Source organism: Balearica regulorum, chromosome 12 (genome assembly GCF_011004875.1).
Source record: "Balearica regulorum gibbericeps isolate bBalReg1 chromosome 12, bBalReg1.pri, whole genome shotgun sequence".
Classification (NCBI taxonomy): Eukaryota; Metazoa; Chordata; class Aves; order Gruiformes; family Gruidae; genus Balearica; species Balearica regulorum.
This window is the reverse complement of record NC_046195.1, coordinates 19,837,307-19,857,884: the sequence shown is the minus strand read 5'-3', so window position 1 is coordinate 19,857,884 and position 20,578 is coordinate 19,837,307. Positions and strand designations below refer to the sequence as shown.

General features: G+C 40.9%; 1 protein-coding gene across 3 annotated transcripts in view; it reads left to right on the top strand.

Moving 5' to 3' along the window:
- Positions 1-20,578, top strand: part of ADAMTS17 (ADAM metallopeptidase with thrombospondin type 1 motif 17) — a 196,179-nt gene that overhangs the window by 34,777 nt on the left and 140,824 nt on the right. For all 3 annotated transcript variants that reach the window (XM_075763921.1, XM_075763924.1, XM_075763923.1), the window contains exons 5-7: positions 4,430-4,513; positions 5,094-5,251; positions 11,547-11,590. In XM_075763921.1, coding sequence (XP_075620036.1) covers positions 4,430-4,513; positions 5,094-5,251; positions 11,547-11,590 — 286 coding nt within the window. The remainder of the gene's footprint in view (positions 1-4,429; positions 4,514-5,093; positions 5,252-11,546; positions 11,591-20,578) is intronic.

Below are 20,578 nucleotides of genomic sequence, written 5' to 3'. Positions count from 1 at the left end.
GATGGAATCCAGTTCCTAGCAGGAAAGACCTATGGATATGAATTATTTTAAAGGCACCTGGATTCCGTGATAACACTTCTTTTGGGCACAACCTACCTTGCAGAGCCTGGTTTAACACTGGCTGTGTGCTGCCAAAATGGCTGTCAATAAGCTGTGCTCAACTCAGTCTCGTATGTTTTCATCAAGTCATTTAAGGTCTGGTTGTGTTCTCATGGGTTCCTTCTAGCCTTAAAGACTGTGATTTGAGACAGTTTGGGTTTTCATTTAAAAGTATAGTGTATTGGGCACAGCTGGCAAGGTGCTGGCAGTGGGGGGCTGCAGGGGCCTCTCTGAGGAGGCACCCGGAGCTGCCCCGTGCTGGCCACAGCCGGTTCCAGCCGGCTCTGCAGTGGTCTTACCACAGGACACAGCAGAGCCCATCAGAAAACCTGGTGGTGCCTCTGTGAAAACATATTTAAGAAAGGGCAAAAGGCTGCATAAGCAGTGAGGAAAAAAGTATGAGGAAAAATCTTTGTGAGCACCCAGGCAGAGCAGGAAGCGGGGCAGGAGGTGCTCCAGGTGCCTGAGCAGATTGCCCTGCAGCTCTGTGGAGAGACCACAGTGGGACAGATGGGTATTCCCTGAAGAATATTGTGGCTTGTGGAGAGGAGCTGACACTGGAGCAGGTTCTCCTGACAGGAACTGCGGCCTGTGGAGAGGACCCATGCTGCAGCAAGGAAAAAGTGTGAGGAGGAAGGAGCAGCAGAGAGCAGCTGTGATGGACTGACCACAACCTCCATTCCCCATCCCCCTGAGGGTTTGGGGTAAGGAGGTAGAGGAGTCAGGAATGGAGTGAAGTTAAGCCTGGGAAAAAGTGGTGGGATGAGGCAAGGGGAAGGAGTTGTTCTAATTTATCTTTGTTTCTCTCAGTACAAGTTATTTTAATTGGCAATAAATTAAATTTTCCCCAAGTGTGTTTTGCCTATGATGGTATTGATAAGTGATCTCTGTCTCTTTATCGCAATCCATGAGCTTTTTTATCTTATTTTTCCTCCTGTCCCGTTGAGGAGGGGTTGTGAGAGAGCTGCTGGGTGGGGTCTGGTAGGCATCTAGTCAGAGCAGCTCAAGTGCCATGTAGCTGGTTGCCTCTCAAACTCCGTGTCTCCATTGCAGTCTGATGTCTGGGCTAAATGCAAGGGAAAATCACTTGTGCAGAACTGTCTTGCACTCTGTTTTAATTGAGGAAATCCTCTCAGTATAGCAATGGAGAGTATACATCCTGTACTTGGTTAATGAGTAAGAGCTGTTCATGTGGTGATGTTTGCTTTGTGCAGACAAATTTTCAGGCACACTTTTAGGTCTGTTTTCTGCTAATTTGCCTGCAGATCTTAGCTCATTTTGAAAGACAAGTTTATTTGTGGGTGGAGTGTGAACAGTTCCCAGCTAAATCTATGTAGACTTTTCTGTATAAAACTTTACAGGGGATTTTTTGCTAACTGGAGAAGAAATAGAGGAGTCAGCAAAGGCAGATGAAGCTGGAGATGTCTCCCCACTCTTCAACTAGGTTCATGAAAGAAGATTGGAAATTGTAAATGTGATATTTTGACAGTGTCCTGCAGCTCTGGAGCTGGACCATCTTAAATCACAGTGCTAATGTCTTCTTCAGCTGAGCTTATGATCATACTTTAAATTCTGAGAAACAGTACAGAATTGTATGAAACAAAAAAGAAAAGAAAAAAAGGTTTACTCGTCCTCTGGCAGCTGTCTATCCGTCTCTGAGAAAAATTCTTAAAACTTCATTTAGAGATTATTTACCCCAATGTGTGGGTATTGTTAGCTATCATACTTTCTTGCCTTCTGTCAGTAATAAATCGTTTACATAGAGATTCATCCTTGTAGTTAAACAACTTATAAGCATGGCCAGAATATGCACTGCCACTTGTGTTTGCACCACATCTTCCACATTCTGCACACTGGCTATCCAAAAACATCAGGAGAAACACTTCTTGCTTGTACACCTGGATTTGTTCCGCAGCGATAATCAGCATCCTGCCGTTATCAGAGTCCGTAGGCCAGCACTGTAGTGTCAGGCAAGTTCCACTATGTTTACCTGTACATACATTAAAGTACGGATTGCAGTGTGAAGGAACCAGTCTGACTGCATTGAAACAAGCGTCTGCCTTGTAATCCAGTCAGAGCTCATGGACTGAAAAGTCTGGTTCAGCCTCTGGGGCATTCAGAGTCGGGGGGGGAAGCAGAGCTAGCTGGAGCAGATCTCTGATGAGAAAGGCTCTGTCTCTTCTCTAGGTGGATTGTGTTTGAATGCTTTAGTTGTGCTGAAGTTGAACAGCCACTTGTACCAGTCAGGCTTACTTAGCAGAGGGAAAGGTTATTGTTCCTACTAGGCAACACAAACTATCTGGGGCTTTGGGCTCCATTTAAGAGAATAAGCAAACAAAGCTTGAATAAACAAGCAAAGTAAAGCCTTTTTTGCATGCCTAGTGTTCTTTTGGTTTAGTGTCCGATTGTTGCTGCTACTGGCTAGGTTGGGCTCTTCTGAGATCACTGATGGATGCAAATACAAATACAGTCAAAGTTATCCTTAGGACAGACAGCACCAGAGAAAAGGAAGAGGGGATGACAGCCTTCAACATGACCTGCTAAACTCTCCAGTAGCTGGTTCTTACTGTGCAAGTTTTGCCAGTGAAAACTACCTTTTGAAGACAGTGGTGTTTTGGATCTCTGCACTGGGTCTGGAGGCAGGCAGCTTGTCTGCTCTGATGGAAAGGCAAGTACCATCAGCCATTAGGCTTAATGATAAGAACTGTTTACAGTACTCTGATTTTATGACTAGAAACTTTATGGGATGGTGAGAGCAAATCAAAGGCATCCATCACATGGAAATGTTTGTTAGTCTCTGTAGTGGTACATAAGAGATTGACATGATCAGCATGATGCCCCATTGACCCTCTCAGCTGAATGTCCTGGTCTTCATTTACACATAGGTCAACTGTCAGAGCCCTTCTCTGCAAGTGTCAAGTTTATCCCCCCAGGTCTGTAGTGAGAGGCCTTAGCTACTCTACCAACATACCCCTGAGCTAAGTAAATAGTACCAGAACTTGTATGCATTTGTATACCAGCCCCAGGGAAGATAAATGGCTTATTGTGTTCATACCAAAGGTCAGTGGGTCAAATACTGAGTAGCGTCTGTCTTGCAATCTGTGCCTAAATTATAGGAAACATTTATGTATGTGCTTAAATCCAACCCCAAACACTGAAGAGCTTAAGAACACTCTTACACTGAGCACATTCCTGAGTATTTGCACAAATAGGAAAAATACCAAGCATTGAAAGCATAATATCCAAAATGTGTTCATGTCTTGGGTTTGTTGTAGGAAGTTAGCTGAGTCTGTGTGATATTTCTAGCCAAAAGAGATGTGAGTAAGGAATATAGCTTACCTGGGGCCATATCCTGCCTCCCATTAGTCAAGAGTCTCTCTTTAGTGGTATTGATTTTATTTTTTTGACTGAGTAGGGAACACAATATTCATCCAAAGGTATTTTACACCTTTTTAAAATAAACCCTTCCCTCACCTTTTTTTTGATATAGTCTAGCTAAAGCATTTGTACTCAGAGAAATGGAGGAATAAAATTATGGCATCAATTAAGATCTTATATTCTAACCTATAAAATGAGGTGAAGTATCTAAGCTGGAATGCAAAATCTGGAGAAAGTAGTAAGGTAGTTTCCGGTACTATTTTTGTATTTCCTGAGGCTTGTGTCATTATGTGCTGCCTTATTACTATTCTCTTATATAAGATATGAAAATAACAGAGGGAAATTGCTTTTCCATTCTATTTCCTGAAGTCTAAAACACACCATTATTTCATCTTGCATTCAGATATCTCTGATATTTAAATGCTGAAGATCCATATTGGAAGCTTCATAACGTATGTCCATGTTCCTGAGACTGGTGTACGTTTAGAGTTTCTTTGGAATATTTCTCTCTTTTCCTTTGTTGCTCCTTTGTTGTTTCTCTTGTTTATTCCAATTTAAAGTATTTTTCTTTCTGCAACTAGCTTGTGTATTTTTTTGTTTAGCTTTGTGTTTTAATGTTTTTTGTCCCTGAATGCGTAATCTTGCTCAGGTTAGTCTGTGACAAATTGGCAGGTGGTGAAGCCCAGTGCAGTACAGTAGAGGCAAACCTACTCTGGTTTTGCAGGTGTTTTAGCTACACTGTATTATGTGGAACTGTTGGAGTAATAACACAGTAGCTCTTAAAAATTCTTTATTTTATTGAGTGTAGTAGTACAACCCATTTGGGTTTGTTTTGTGTCAGTTTTTTTGAAGGACAAATGTTTAACTTTAGTCACAATTAGTTCCTTCAGCTATTACTAGGTCTTGGTATTGTTACTGATATGCTGTGGATGTTTTCTTTGCCTTTTGACAGGTGTACAACATGTTTCAACATCAAAGTCTTGGAATTAAAGTCAGCATTCGAGTGACCAAACTAGTCCTGCTTCGCAACCGTCCTGTGAGTTCTAACTCATTTTTACCCTGCTGCTAGAATTGTACTGTGGCAGTCTCACAGGCTGCGCTGGGGTGGGAGGGGGAAGTGGGGCATGTCTGGCCATATGATCACAAATTGTAAGCAGTCCCTGCCACCGTTCACAATGCAGTACTAGAGGTGGGAAATACAGGGGGGCTGTGGGAGTGAAAGGACCTACAGTCCTTTTATTTATTCTTCCTGGTAAATCTTTGTCTGCTTATAGTTGTGAACCAGTCTCGGGAGTTAACTGTTACAAAGATTAAAAATTACATGGCTCTGGTATCGAATATATAACTTCCAGATTTACGAGACTTGAATGTAGTGCTGTATTAGAAGCTTATGACTGCTGCCAGATGATGGAGCTTGTTCTGTAGATCAAATGACAGATCTACAGTGTGGATTCCAAAGGCCCTAGTTCACCTGCTCAGATGAAGTTAGTTTCACACTTTTCATTCTATCACATCAATAGCTTTGAGCCTCTCATTTTTTCATCAGAGGTCTAATTCTTTATGTAAAGACTGTGACTGATATTTCTTCTTTTGTATCTCTTTATTTTTCCCAAAAGGCGAAGTTGTCTATTGGGCATCATGGAGAAAGGTCTCTGGAGAGCTTTTGTCAATGGCAAAATGAAGAATATGGTGGGGCAAAATACCTTGGTAACAACCAAGTTCCTGGCGCAAGGGATGACACCCCTCCTGTGGATGCTGCTGTTTTTGTAACCAGGTACAGTAAGGTCTGGTTTATCCATTTACTTCAACCAATAATGGCCCATAGTCAATGATGGGGTTATCCGGTCTAGCAATAATCTAATAAAAAGATCTGTTGACGATGATACATTTGCTACCTACATGCTGTTCAGATGCTTCAAATGAAAGTGATTTGTCATGTTTCTGTGTATACTTAAAAGGTTGTGCAAAAGCATCTCTCCTCTTGAACTAGAGCGCTGTCGTAGTCATGGTCACTATAGCATGTCGTAGTCAGGATACAGGCAAGATGTGGCTGTAGCACAGGTGATAATTTTTTCTCAACCTAGCTGGGATAAGTGGAAAAAAATGTGAGGTTTTGGAGCATAAGCCCTTCTTCCTAGAAGAAAGAAGCTGTGGAATTGAGAACGCAGCTGAGAACAAGTGCCCTATGTGTAATTAGGTATGAATCAACTGAGCAGTCTGAGAGGAGCAGACAGTGTGTCAGTAGTGGGGGGGTGGTGAGGGAATTATCTCCTGAAGAAAGTGAGAGTTGAATACCACAAACTAAATTAATTTTCTCTCTCTTTGCCCTAGGAAATAACCACTTTAAGACCCCTCCTCTATCACAACTGAGAAAGAGGAGGGGTGTCATACTTTGTTTGTATGTTTGAAAACTGCTGCATTTATTTCAGATGTGAAATAATCTGTGTATGAATACTTGAGCAAAATTACTTGCAGCCCGCAGCTCTGTACCTATTGATGTATCAAACACATCAGGGTATGGCCCAGATAAAGTAAGCAAAAAGGGTGTTGTCTCTATTAACCTGTAGTCTTTTTTCCTCTAACTTCACTGCCTGAGCTCAACCTCACAAAACAATGCAAGTCCCATGTTCCTCACAGTTACTATAAATTTTGAGTAGCAAATCCATGGTCTTTTAAGTTGATTGCATACTAGATCTAAACGAATAGTGCATTGTTATAGAAACAATCTCTGAATAAGTGGGCACAAAAATATAGTGTAAGATGGAGACTGTATGTGCTAGAAAAACACTACTTCCTACCCCTTTCTTCCCCAATTTGAGGCAGGAAATGTCTGTACTGCAGTTCAATATTACTCACCTCTTTCACCTTTTTTTCCTTTGCCAACAATGTAAGTAGAAATACATGGTTTTACATAAACTGCCATTCTGATTGTAATGATCTATTGTGTTAATAGTTACATTGCAAACTGTCCATGAGATTTTGGTGAGTGTTCTGTAAAATAGCTGGTGAGCAGGGCATAGGGCCAACAAAGTTCCTAAGAATGCACCTTCACAGACATGTGTGCAGTTCCCCTAAATCCTTCTCTCTCCTCTGTATTCAGTGTAGTCCAACCAAGCACTTAAACAGATACTTAACATTTTAGACAGGGTGAATAGTTCCTTTGAAGTCAATGGACTGCACATCCTGGTTATAGTTAAGCATGTGCTTCGTTGGATCAGGGCCTAAATAAATAACTTACATTTTTGTTAAACTCATCTGGGCATCCAGTTGTCCTGCATGACAAGCGAGGCATACAGAATCTCTTCTGATGTGCTCTAAGCACAGGGCAGAGGGAATGAGAAGAGCATTTCATCTGTGCAGTCTCTCTGCAGCTTATAAAATTGAATGCATAATGTCAGGCTAAATGAGTTGGACTCAGGCATCTGAGGAGGAATTGTAGAAAGAATGTGTAGGAAGAGAATAGCTGGAGAAGTACTGGTTCGGTTAGGTTAGAAACCAGATTCAGATTTTGTGAGAAAGTTCAGGCCAGAGAGCACATTGCTGTGTGTAAGAGCAGCATTTTTCCCATTTGATAGGCCAGCAGTGCGTACTTGTAGTCTTTTTCCTTCCTTTTGCTGTGTCTTGTCACCCTTAACGCATCCTGCTTCTGTCGCATAGAGGATGCTGCATTGCGTGGAAGACTTCTGGCCCAGCAGCTGATTCCTGCGTCAGGGAAATGAGGTTTTTCTACTCTTGGCTTTGGAAGTGTGTGTGTGTGTCCCTGGACCCTCCCCAGACTGTACAGATGGACCAGTGGTAAAGGATATGGGAGCAACAGCATGTCCAGCACAAGCAATTGCGCCAGAAAAAGCAGAAGCTGAATTTTCAGCAGCTGCAGCTGCTTTAGGACTAGAAACAGATTCTTTGGGGTCAATCTCTGAAGAAATCCCTCGGGTTCCAATCTGTCTGTGTTCATTTGAAACACCAAGGCACGCTTGCCTTTCAAAACTTCACCTCTAATTCATGTTCCCCATATACTCATTTGTATGCAAAAGTAGATGACCTAAGTGGCAAATATCCCTCCTGTGGGATTTTAATAGTATCCACCTGATTGAGTTCCAGTAAGAGGCATACTATGTCTGTGAAATAAGATGTGCCATTGTCCAGTTCAGTAAATAAATGAGATAGTGGGAATAATCTCTTATGGCCCTGAAAGTCTGAGTATATTGTTGTGGTCTCTATAATCATCAGACTTTTCTTGTTCAAATTCTGTTTTTGAACTTGCAGAATTTCAGATATCTGGCATCTATGGATAATGTACTGCATATTTTAATGGGCAGCTGACCAGAATAACTTCTGTCTGCAGAATCTGTATCTTAGTGATCTAAGCAGCATGTCTCATTTGAAACACATTCCCCTCTTGATTGTCTGTCTTTTGCATTCTGTAGGAAATCTTCAGACATACTGATGTTCTCCCCACCTCCTGCCTGTAGGTGTTTGGGTCACTTATTAGACTACAGGTGATGTGATAACAGAGCAAAGAATAACACTACACTGATAGGAACAGAATTCAGAGCTGTCATTAAGCAAAGACTTGGTTTTTTCCTGACATACTGGTGTAGTTATTCCATTTGCAGCCTGCTCCTCCTTTCCACATTTCTCCAGCCCTTTGCCTTCCCATTAAATGGGCAAATGAGGCAATTCAATGTGCAACAAGGAAACTGGGCACGTAGTGCTACTAAATGTACATATGGATGTGGAAAGGTGGGTTTTTTTGGCAGGTTTTTGACTGTACCATTTTCCTCTGTCCTTTAGCTTTATGACGCTGCAGGGTTAAAGTGGTCAAAAAATGTCATTTGAAGGATGCTGGGAAGTGGCCATTAAACAGAATATTTCTTATTTGTGTTGCACAGTTCAACTACTGTCCTTCTTTCTTACAGGAAGGACTTGAATTGCAGAATTTAGCTTAGCACAGTTAGGTATTTTTTTCCAGTTCGTGGGAGCCAGATGGAAGAGTGACTGTAGGAGGAGTTCTGAGCTCCTCTTTTCTGGCTATTTTTATTGAACAAAACAACTGACTTGTTGTCATTTTTTTAGAGGAATTGTTTAAGACTGTTAATGGATACACTCTGCACAGTACCACAAGTGATAATGACCGAGAATTTCACAGGTCCCTAGAAGACGAGAACACGTGTCCTGCTTGATTCAGTCAGTGGCTAACAGTGAAGAGTAAATTTGCTTCACAGCTACAGCATGTGATTTCAATATATTGTCCAAGACTTAGTGTGATAAGGTCAGATCTTGCATTTGAACTGCAGCTCCTGGAGTAAGAGTTTTATTCCAACATAGCTCTATAAAAGATTCTGCTAACAAAACTATGTCTCTGTGATAAGAGACCTCTGCACATGCAATGAATATTAATATATCTTTTTTATATCCTTGGAGTATCATTATAGTATCATTCATGTTGAGCTCTCACTTCAAAAATATAGATTCCATCAAGCTCAAAAATGCTCCGGAGAGAGACCTGAGTGAAACCTTTTTAAAAGCAGATGAGTTTCAGTGCCATGATGAGGCCATCTTACCTCACTCCTCTGACTGATCGTCAGGTGAGATAGGTCTTTCTTAATGGCTTTTCAGTCTTTGGCTCCCCCCTGATTGCCAGGAAAGGACTGTAGGAGTTTCAGTATATAGTTTTTGTGATGGGATGGCTGCTTGCCTTTGGAAGAAGACTGAGACCCACCAATCTTGTTTGTGACCAAAGATTTGGATATGCTTCTCTGTTTGGCTGCAGAGTTTTGGAGTAAAATGTTTACAGTAAGTCCAGGTGATTTAAAGTGTAACATTTTGGTAGAAGATCTTTGAATAGAGCGATGGTGTCTCTTGGACTTGTGTTTATGACAGTTTAAAGGATGGGCCAAGGAGGTTTCGTATTTGCAGGCCCACATGCAGTGAATTGGGCAGCTACGTTTGGTTCTACTTGCTGACCTGTTTCAAGTCCTTCCCTGACCAGACAGCATCACAGCACTCTCTTTACAGACGAGGATTGTTCTACCTCTGTAGGAGAGTCTGCAAGTTGTGCTGGATCATTTACAAGACCCCTCATTTTATGGCATGGTGGTAATTTCTCCAGGGAGCTGCCTGAAAGTGCCAGACACCTTTCAGTGTAGAACAAGAGTGCAAGGAGCAAAATTGCTGTGCTTTATTTGCAGAGCTGGCCAGCCCCTGAAGAGAGATGCTTTTCTAGCAATGGCCTCCTGCCATCTACTAATAGTTCAGCTATCTGTTGTCACAAGAAAAGCATCTGTTTGATTTACCAGTTTATATAACATAATAAGACCTTAAATAAACCTCCGTCAAGTTGGCTCTGGGAACTCAAGCAGGCGCGCTTGTGCCAGCTCCGTCAGGAGACTGTCATTAGTCTTCTTTGGAAAGGCTGGAATGCCAAGGTGTCGAGACACAGTAAGGCTGCAGTGAAAAATGAAAGCTGGGGCCGGTGTGTGGTTGTAGCTTCTGATTTTGTTCTATTCCTGTCTGATTTTTTTGAACACTTTGATAGTTGTTACGGTTTTTCTGCATTGAAGCATGGTTAGTTTTCAATGTCTGCTTAATAAAAACTGGTAATAGTTGTTGCTTCTCTCCTCCCAAGCCCTTGACAACTTGATTTGTGACTTTCAAAGGAGTTTGATGTGAAGGGTTTGGGTTCATCAGCCACAGTCCTGGGCCTCAAATCCCTTTTCCTAAAAACTCTAGTTTCCTATTTTTCTCCAAGAAAAAAGTATTTTTAATCTTTCTCTATTTTTATCTTCAAGTATTTTCTTTTTCTAAGTATTTATTTTTCTCTAAGTATTATCTTTTCTCTAAGTATTTTTAATCTTCCCCCTGCCAAACTCTTAAACTCTCAAAATCCCACTGAGGACTCAGGCATTTCAAATGACACACTCCAAATGTGCTAATATGATTCTCTCACTGGCGTCCCCACAGGGTGAGGAAAGCCATAATGATAAAGATTATGGTTCCTCAGCTTCTGTTGGGTTAAGGAACTTCTGAAATGTTTTAGTACATGTGATGGTTTTCTCCAGCTCCTCTTCATAGTGGATGGCACTGCAAAGCAGGTCTGGTGAAGATAGCTCCTAAAAGTTTAGGTCTAAGTACTTATTGAAATGATTTCAAACCTTTAATTTAGTTACAAAATACTTTTCCTCTCACACTTGTTTTTCTGTCATGAGGAATCTCATTTACAAAATCTTCTCACATGAAGTGTCATCACTTAGATGGTGAGCTTCAAGACTTTTTATTCTGTTTCTGTTTAATACAGCTCTGCGGATCCCTGGTTGATTTGTGGGTGCCAGTGGCATATGTAGTATCTCTTCCTGCCTTGACAACATCTGGGGAGACTGGATGAGATGTGGGGGAGTAACAGAGACCAAATGAAATCTCTTGAACCCCTCTGTGTTGGATTCAAATCATAAAATGGCAAATCTGACTGTAATAAGCTTAACTGAAGCTAATTCACTTAGCTGTTACCTGGCAAATCTTGTAATTCTTTCTTCTTCCTTGTCAACATCTGCCTTTCTCTGCTTAGTCCTGCTTCTTTCTTGTCTTTTTCTATTCCAGTGGAAGAAGAAAAAAAACCTGAAGAACTGAGAATTTCTCTATGTACATGATCAGTTCTGTGTCTCCAGGCAGTGTCCCCACATATCTCCTCTGCCAACTTTTGATGGTGCTGTTGCATCACAGGGTGCCTGCTCCTTTTTGTTGTAGTTCTCTTGTGAAAATAAGAGGCTCAGTTTTAATCCAGTTGCCGAAGAAGTCTGACATCACAGAGTGAGGCAGTACTCTTTTACATGCTAGATCTTAAGTCTGTGAAATTGGACTGCAGTATATGGAGCTGATTCACATAATTGCTTGTAATCTTGCAGTAGCAATCAATGCTGCTATCTGTGTTATCATCATGTAGACTGCACAGCAGTTTAAAAAACCCCAAACCTCAACACCCATGATACGTGAGTTGTACATGACTGCTTTTTCCTAGCCTGAAGTCTGGAGGCACAGGATACATTTCACTTCTGTTCTGTTTTTCTTTCTAGGACAGATTTCTGCGTACACAAAGACGAGCCTTGTGACACTGTGGGTAAGTCAAAGAAGTAGGGGAGAGTATTTTGATAGCCACCTCTATGCTAAGAGGAGCTTTCTGGGCAATCTTTCATTCTTTAGTTTGCTGTAATGTTGCTTTTGCTATTCTGTATACCTTTGTGATGCAAATATAGATTAGTTGCGCAAGATATAAACTATAAATAAGCCATTAAATATTAACCCCTTCTAAGCACTGGAGGTCTCTGAGTTCAGGAAGTGATCTTAAGTATTTCTGTTTCTTTGGTGCGGATGTAGAATTCAATAATTGGAGATTAGGAAACTGCCTTTTGGTGTGTCTGTATAATGTTCCTTTCAGGGCTCTCTCACCTTAAACAAAAATTTGCTAACTAATGAATGTATTTCCAATTGTAAGAACCTGTGTAACGCTCTCAGATCAAGCTTGCACTCAGACACCAGAGCAGAATACCTCATTGTAGGAAAGCCAAGTTAAATCCTCTTTTCTGCCTCCTACTTCCTAACTGCCTTTAATCTTATTCAAACCCTGGATACACAGGATCCTTACATCCCACACATTAAATACTTTGTTTATTGATTTATTTATTTAACTTAGGTACCAGTAACTTTCACTGTATCTGTTATCCTGGTATTTTTTTTAATCACCACAGTAGCAGCAGTGTTTGGAGGCATAGCTCAACATCCTCTCTATGATGACTGCATGTTTTGTTAGACTTGCCTCAAAGTCAAGCGGCCCCTTATCCTACATTCTATGTAAACTTGGAATGGATCCTGGTTTTCAGCTGATCTTACACTCCAGTGTTCAGAGACACACTTGCAGACTAGGGGTTGCTATGCTGACAATAGTGGGTGATGAAGAGCATGAAGTACCTTCAGCATGAGCTCTGAAACTACCCAGAATCTCAGAATGCAGGTCCTTCCTTCTCTGTGTTGTGGAGACTAATCAAGTGAAAGGAGGAAATACAGAGCTGAAAAATACATATATGTCCTTTTCAAACATGAACAAGGACTGGCCTCTATGTCCAGGTTTTCTTTCTAGTCGGAATCCCTCACAATGCATTTATATTCTGTGTCCAATGAAAAACACGCTTCCACTGAGGAAGATTTTGTACTGTGTACCTGCATCGGGAGATGGCTGTTGTAAGACACAATAAAGAAGTTAAAAAAAAAAAAAAAAAAGCGCTGATGGAAGACACATGCTGACTAAGGTCAGGGCTCTTTCCATTTCTAAAGACGGTATTGTTGAAAATCTCTATTCAGGGAATTATATTACCGTAGACAGCATGACTAAGGAAATTTTTTATGACTTCTTTTCTGTTCTTAAAATACTCAAGTTCTTTCTTGTGCTGTGACTTGCTGCAGTGGAGAAAGTGGAAGATCAGAGCAATAAAGATTAAACTCATTTCTTACTCTTTCCTGCATAGTTTTTTCCAAGACATTTAGAAGGTGCATGTTCCTGGGACAAGACTAGTCTGGCCTCTTTGCTCTTCTCAATCCTACTTTTCCTTCCTTCTCCCCTGACAGTTTCCCTCTGTGGCCACAAAGCACTAACATTTTCACTTACGCATTTTCTATGCCCCACTGTTTCTGTTGTTTGAACCCAGAGGCAGTGTGCCTTATCCCTGAGTACAGGTGAAATCCTCCATCATATGAGACCATCTTTTCTTAAATACTGTGGAAGTAAGTAAACATTTTGAGAACATCAATTTTCCAGCATTATTGCCTGTACCCAAATTGGTGAGCTACTGCAGTCGTTTCAGATCATCTACAATTTAGGCCCTTGTTTCTGTGTTGTATATATTAGCTGCATATTTTGAAAATTTTCTTCAAAACCATAAAACCAGGAACTATTCTGGTAGGGCTGCAATCTGAATGAAGTCTGCCCAAGTTACACTGCACTCTGATATCTCATCTGTCCCTGCCTTGAGAAATACTTCTTACACTTAGTGGCTGGAGGTAGAGCCTGAAGAAGATAACCAATTCCTCTGGTCATCAGCTTGTTAAGGAGTAATGCAGTGGTGCAAGATGAAATTGGAATGCTGGATTTTGATGGATTCCTATCCATGAAACAGATGCTTCATGTTTCTGAGTCCTTATGTGTGTTCTAAACTCATAAGATAGTACCTGATAATTATGGACAATGTGTCTGATGTCCTGAATATATCATATACTTGTGATTTATATAGAGATCATTGTCTCTGCCTTCTGTGGATGGATATAGCACAGTATTACCATCATTCCCCCTTCTCTGCCAAAGGTGTTGTGTTGGTGATAAAACTGTGTTTTTTCTTTACTGATGAAAGTTAGCTCATATGTAATCCATTCATGTTACAGATGTTATACCAGAAGAGAATTTGGCCTTGTTGTGTCATTTGCATATGTGTCACAGCAGAGGAAGAATAAGTTAAGGAATGTACTTCTGTGGCATGCAACTAGTTTGAGAAAGTGGTTAGTGTTGGCAGTACTAAATTTTAACTGTGTGAAAGATTCTGCAGTTTTCTTCCTTAGTTAGAATAGGGAAAAATAGGTGTCAGTTGTAGAGAAGTAGGTTTTTAATAGCTGCCATTCTGTGCCCTGTATATATACATGGGTTATGTAAGTTATATAATGGGCTTAATACGAGTGCAACAATTGAAGTAGGCTGATGCCCGTTGGTATGCTATACTGGCTCATGAAGAACTACCTTGATGTTTCAGCTGTCTCTATTGTTGCCAGATTCCTATTCCTCACTCCAGCTCCCAGATAGTCCCCTCCAAATCAGCAACAGTGCGTGCAAAAGCAAGAAGCTAGTCCAAAGAGTGACATCGCATTTGGTCTTGATGATGATGCTGAAGTTACAGCACTCCCCTAAGTTCTCTACAACAGCAACTTGCTTTCATTTCTTGTCATGTATTTTGCTTTTATACATTGAAGAACATGGTCTCAGCAGACGCCTATGTGGTTTTATACCTGCTTATGGGGGAAGTTGGCCATTGCAATGTGATATGCTGCCATCCTGTAAAGGAAGAAACATCTTTCTGGTGAGCAGGCACTCTCCTAAACTAGGAGACTGAGGCTACTGCTCTATATAAGGCAGAGAATCTGGACTCTAGACTCCTGATTTCTATTCCCAGCTCTGGCATTGACTCATTGTGTGACATTTGGCAAGTCACTTACATTCTGAATGCTTCTGTCTACCTCTATGAAATGAGGATTTTGAGTGCAAAGCTACAGGAGACTGCATGGCTTAAGAAGTTCTCATATGAAGCAGTGTGATGTCCTTGAGTATATGATGCAATACAAATCCATAATCTAATATTTCTTAGTCATGTTTGAGAGACTATAAATAATATATGAGATTATGTGTACTGAAATAAGAGGACTCAGAGCGCTGTAAGTAATGGAGTTTTTAGTGACGGTGCCTTGATTTTCTATACATTGTGAGAAATATGGAAGCAAAACTTTCCCTGGTGGAAGTATTGAGGCCCAATTGTTGTTCGGAAGTAGAATTATGAAGTTTAAATGGCTTATAAGAGGTGTTCATTTGTGCTCAAAAAGATCCATATTGAAAAACCTGTCTGGAATCTTTGCCTGCCATGCAGACACAGAGAGAAAACAGCAGCAGGAGGTTTGTATTTGTATTCTGGCAGGGGCCCCTCACTGAAACCAGTTGCTCTGGGGACTTTATTCAAATTTTCTTGGCCCAGCTGCCAAGGTAGTGTGGAAGGTTACATAATGGCTGAAACAAGCTCAAAAATGGTGCAAATATGTAGGTGTGTCTATGTGGGGTGATACCCCACTGGCCACATCAAGAAACAGAACCACATTTGTTTAAGGAATAGTTTGTTAATGCTCATTCCCCTACTTGGTTGTTTAAGTTATCCCTAAGCATGAATGAATTCAAAAGGAGGTGGACAGAAGGAGAACGATATGCCTGCGTGCAATACATTTGCAACAATTGTGTTTCCACAGCCTCAGTTGCGGGATTTCTGATGTGCTCTGCAATTTGAGCAGGGAAGTTTTGCTTTGTGCGACACAGCCTTGTCACACACCAGTCAAAAAGTTTGCAGTCTGCTGCTGCTTCAGACTCATCTCTTGTGATGTGACTCTAACCAGATCTGCCGTTTCCTGCAGAAAAATCTTTGTTCCAATTGAGCTGCCTCTAAGCCAGCCAAATTGAGAGTTTAATGTCTAGCTATTAATATCAGGCTGCAGCTTGGAGCCTTGCACGTTGTCAGAATCCAACCTTTCTGTGACATAAGCAGATTGAGAATGCCCCTTTCGTTCAATATTTCCACTGCTAGTGCCAAATAAGCAGCTTTACGGTTAGTTAGGAATGATCCTGCATATTTCAAGGCAAAGCTTGGCCTTGATTCCTCAGTGTACATGTTACCCCAGATCCAAGCTGAAACTTCCCTGTATTCAGCTAATAATAAAAGTGGGGGCAGTGTGGAATTGGGAAATGGAAAATGAGAATGTGTCTTAAATATCCTTAAATTGCCCTGGTTAAAAATGTCTTTACCTCTGCTGCAGTCACATGTGCTTTTCTGTGGCTTGATGTCGGGGAAAAGAAAGCAGAGTATAGGGTATATACTGCAGATGGGCAGGTTTAGTTGAAGGAATAGCTGCCTGGAGAAAACTCAGCATCAGAGTGACGGTGATTGAGAAACATAGTTTTCCAGACTGTTTCCACAAGTGAATCAATGTTTTGTGAAAAACATTCCCATCTCCTGGCTGGCTTTAATTAAAGGGCTCAAAGATAACTTAGTGAGAGTCCTGAAGATTAGAAACCCTTCCACAATTCATGTCCTTTTTCTTGAGTCTTCCAAATGCTGGTATGTGAATGGGGAAATTGGGTTTTGGTTTTGCCACTGCACTGCTGGGTGACTGCACAGATGACATCCTTCTGCCGTACCAGTGTGTTCACATCTTAGTCCTTTCCTTCCTTCAAAGTGTGTAGCAAGCTATGGGTGAAAAGTGCTATCATGGCGAGCCGCATGCTGTGGTGCTATTACCCAATTTCCCTCCCTTCGTAGCTACACCCCGCTTTCTTCTGATGAGTTTATCATAGTAAAGTGTTTCAAAATATTCCCAGGTTTTAAAAACGAGACATTTGGTTTATGTCTCCAAGTAGATTTCATCTTTTGTTTTTATTTCATGTAAAACATCTGAATAAAGGACTGCACATTTTTACCTTTTCTTTGGCCATTTGCTTGCACGGTCGGGTGGCCTCTGGTTGGTCCTACCTGTACTGTGTACTGTTCATTTAAATCTTCCTCCCTGTGTAATATTGATTCCAATTCCCTAACAGTGTCACAACAGAGAATTAATCCCCAAGGAAAGGGAAAAGACTAGCTGGTTTGCTGTGAGTGGAAAAGAAAAGGAATTCTCACATTAAAACATTTTCCATAGTGGTTCGTGTTGAATGTTTCTGTATATTCCAGGGCGGGTTTTTATTTGATGCCAGAATAAATAGAAATACCTGCTGCTTAAAACAATTCATTAGAGAAGCAGTGCCTGGCTTTAGCAAAAGCCTTGCTAGGACTGTCCTTCGGACCAAAATCAAACACACTTTAATGCATTAAAATGAACATACTGTAGATTAAAATGTCCCTTAAAGAAACACTGTCAAATTGATTTGGTGTTTGTGAAAGAAGGGGACCTCGCAGCATTGCAAATTTTTATGTCACTTGGTGGCTGTGTAGGGCAATGGAGAGTCAGGCTGCTGGCGTTTTGAAACCAAAGGCAGCCATGGTACAGTGCAGTGGAAGACTTTTTCCCTTGCCTTTTGGTTGCTAGGGAATAAATACTCAGCTGCACAACCCAGACAGTGCAGAACTGTGCTATTGGGCATATTCATCACTACCATCTCTCAGGCCCCACCCTACCCACAACAGCCTTCCAATTTCTTTTCACCAGCTAGCAATCTCTCTTCTTCCAAATTCCCACTAAAAATTTGTGTGCCAACTAAGTGTAATATAAGATTGCATAAATTTTAATAGAAGCACTGGGATGAGCACAGCCACTCAAGTAATCAGGAATTCCTGCTGCCGTAACCCTTGCTCTTCCTCACTTCAGTGTCCTGTGTGCGCTTTTCCTTCTTTCTTGTTTGGGGGACATGGCTTCAGCCAGGCTGCTTTGCGTGTGCACAGCTGTTCAGAGGCTCACAATTAAAGACCAGAGGAAAAGTCTGCTTACACTGGACTCAGTGAGAGTTTTGTTAGTGATTTTGTTAGTGGGGTCAGGATCCCGGTCCTGTTCTTATATATTGTCTGAGACATGCAACTACCCTCCTTTGGGCCTCTGTCAAAAAAACTGGCTGCGGTTTTTTCTAGAGAGACTAGTTGGTTTGGGATACCTGAGACATCTTTGGAAAGCCTGATATCCTGAAGATGGTCCTTTGTACTTTCTGACAATCAGTGGACATGTCTATTAAGTCATCTATTTGAGCATTCAAAATCACTAAAATATTTAAAAATCTTGCAAAGAAACAATAGTCTGTGAGACCCAGAAAACAAGACCAAGTAGGAACCACAGTGAAGCAATGAAGCTGACCAGTCTACTTTTGGAAAGACAAGTAAAACAGAAAATACCAACCACGGTCATATATACACAATCTATTTCCCTCCATCCAATCTGTAAAAAAATAAAAAAGCTGGGCATACCATTTTTAACAGACTACATATTTATTGTTAAATGCATCAATTTTCTCATTTATTTATATGAAAACTTGTAATGTGTGCAATGTAGTTGGTTGAGTGAAGTGCTGATACGATTTTATAGAGACTTATTTTCTGTTTTTCTTGTTATGGAAAGTAGAGCATTTGAATTTCATTTGCCTTTGGGTTTGTTTTGCAGCTCAGTAGTCTTGTTTAGGTTTGTCGCTATTCATTCCATATACTAAGGGAAGTGGTGGATTCTTGGTCTGCCTAGCTGAAAAATGACTCTCTTTCTGGAAGAGATGCAGTAGCCAAACACAGGATACTCTCTTTAGTTTGGAGCTTATATGGTCCTTTTGTGAGGTCATTTTATGGAAAAGAGGTGATTGATCAGTCTACTCTGTTCTTAAAATTTATTAATCAGTGAGTGCTATCGACTGAATTTCTAGTTATCTCAACTTTTTTTCTTCATCTTCTCTCTGTTGTTTCATGTCTTGGGGGCAAGAATTAACTTGCGTAATTAAAATAAATGAAAGCGCTTAGTGGAGGGAGGGTTAGTGACAGATTTTCTGTACGTTTGTCACTGTTCCCTCTTGCATGTGTTGCCAGTCCCTAGCTCTGAAGTATCACAGACCCTCAGCTGCTTTCATGATTAAACCCCCTTCCCTTGCCTTTTTGCCAAGGGTCTATTTCTCTTTGGTGGTAGTTCAGAGCTCTTAGAAGCTCTTGCTCAATTTTGTTCCTTCATCTTCTCTTTGTTCAGCTGGGCCTGGACACCAAGAGGCTGCTCTCCCCAGAGAGGCCTGGATGGTCTGTCTTCCATCACGCTAACCGCATGGCTTGCCCACTGAGGTCATGGAATTTCCCTACGTTTACTACACTTTGTTCTTCGTAAACCTCCAGCAGTTCCTTGTTGGTTCTCCTCCATACATCATTCTCCTTTTGTAGCCCCAAAATGTGTTTCAAGCACTTTTATTTTCCAATTATTTATCTGTCTGTCGTCTTAGTAAGCACCCATCCCACAAGATAAAACAATAGGCCTCACAGTGGTGGTGTATGTTTGAAGCTAGCTTGTTATTTGGAACTAAACACTGTCAGTGGGGAGGAATAACACACTTCCTGCTCTGTACCTGCCCTTTCATTTCCTCGACCATCAAACTGCTATTGGTAATTAATGCTCATAGATATTTAAGCTGGTTTGCTGAAATACATACAGAGTCTTTGTCAACTGTAAGGCAGCATGTCCAAAATCTTCTCATCAGCTTACCACCCTGCTTTTCTTTGTTAGCGTATCTTTGCTGATCTTAAATCTTGCTTTTCTTGTTGCTCACTCAAACCCTCCAGTCAGGCTTTATGCCAGAGCTTTTGCCTTCCTTATTGTGACTTGCCCCAAAGGTGGTGCAGGATGTTTAAGCTTATCTTAGCTTGAAAACTTTACCTTCTCCCATGGTTTTATCAATGGTTCATGGTAATGTATTTTGATAAATACAAGCAAACAACTGTCTCAAATGCTGTGGAAAGGAATCATAGTATTTCTTTACCAGGCAACCTATTTCTGAGTAAATATCCTTCAGGCCATCACATCTCATCATTGTACAAGGTGGGTGCTGATTACTATTTGAATGAAAGATATCTTTGGAAAACTCACTGGCTACAAGAATTGTGTTACGGTACTTTCCCATCAGGCATCTAGGACTCCAAACCAAATCCTAGCCTGATGTCAAACTGGTGTGTAACTAACTAAGCTCCTTTCTGTTGCCTTTGTTAAAAGGAGTGTGTCAGGAGGGAAAATATTTGCCATGACTTTGTTGATATTTATTCCGATACTCTGACTTTATTCTTTCATTTCAGCTCCATGTCATAACTCACTTTATGCGCTAACTCATTGTGCAGTTTGACTGGTACGGGTGCAAACATGTACTGCATTCCACTCCAGGGCCATTTATGTCTGTGTGAAATTATATAGACATGTACACAAAGCACCTGGGAATTTCAGTCTTCTAGCTTAAAGGGCAGATACCTGCATAAGATGTTCCCTTCCCCATCTTTTTGCCCTTCACCCCCTTCCTAGGTCTGGGGCTCTGACGTGCAATCATTGTCGGAAAAACACTCATTACTCTTTTAGCTAACAGTTCCCAATGAATTTACATGATAGTGTCCCCCAAAAGAAATACAGTAGATTTTCCTGCTAGCTTGGAGTAAAAAACAATCAAAACCATAATTTTTTAATGTTTCTTTTTTCTTTTTTGTGACAGATAGTTCTTATGTTTTTGGTTTACCTGAATATACTATGCTAGAACTTCTGAATTATAGTCTTATCTCGTAGACAGTTTTGATTCTTGTCTAAATTAGGGATGATTTGTAGGACACTG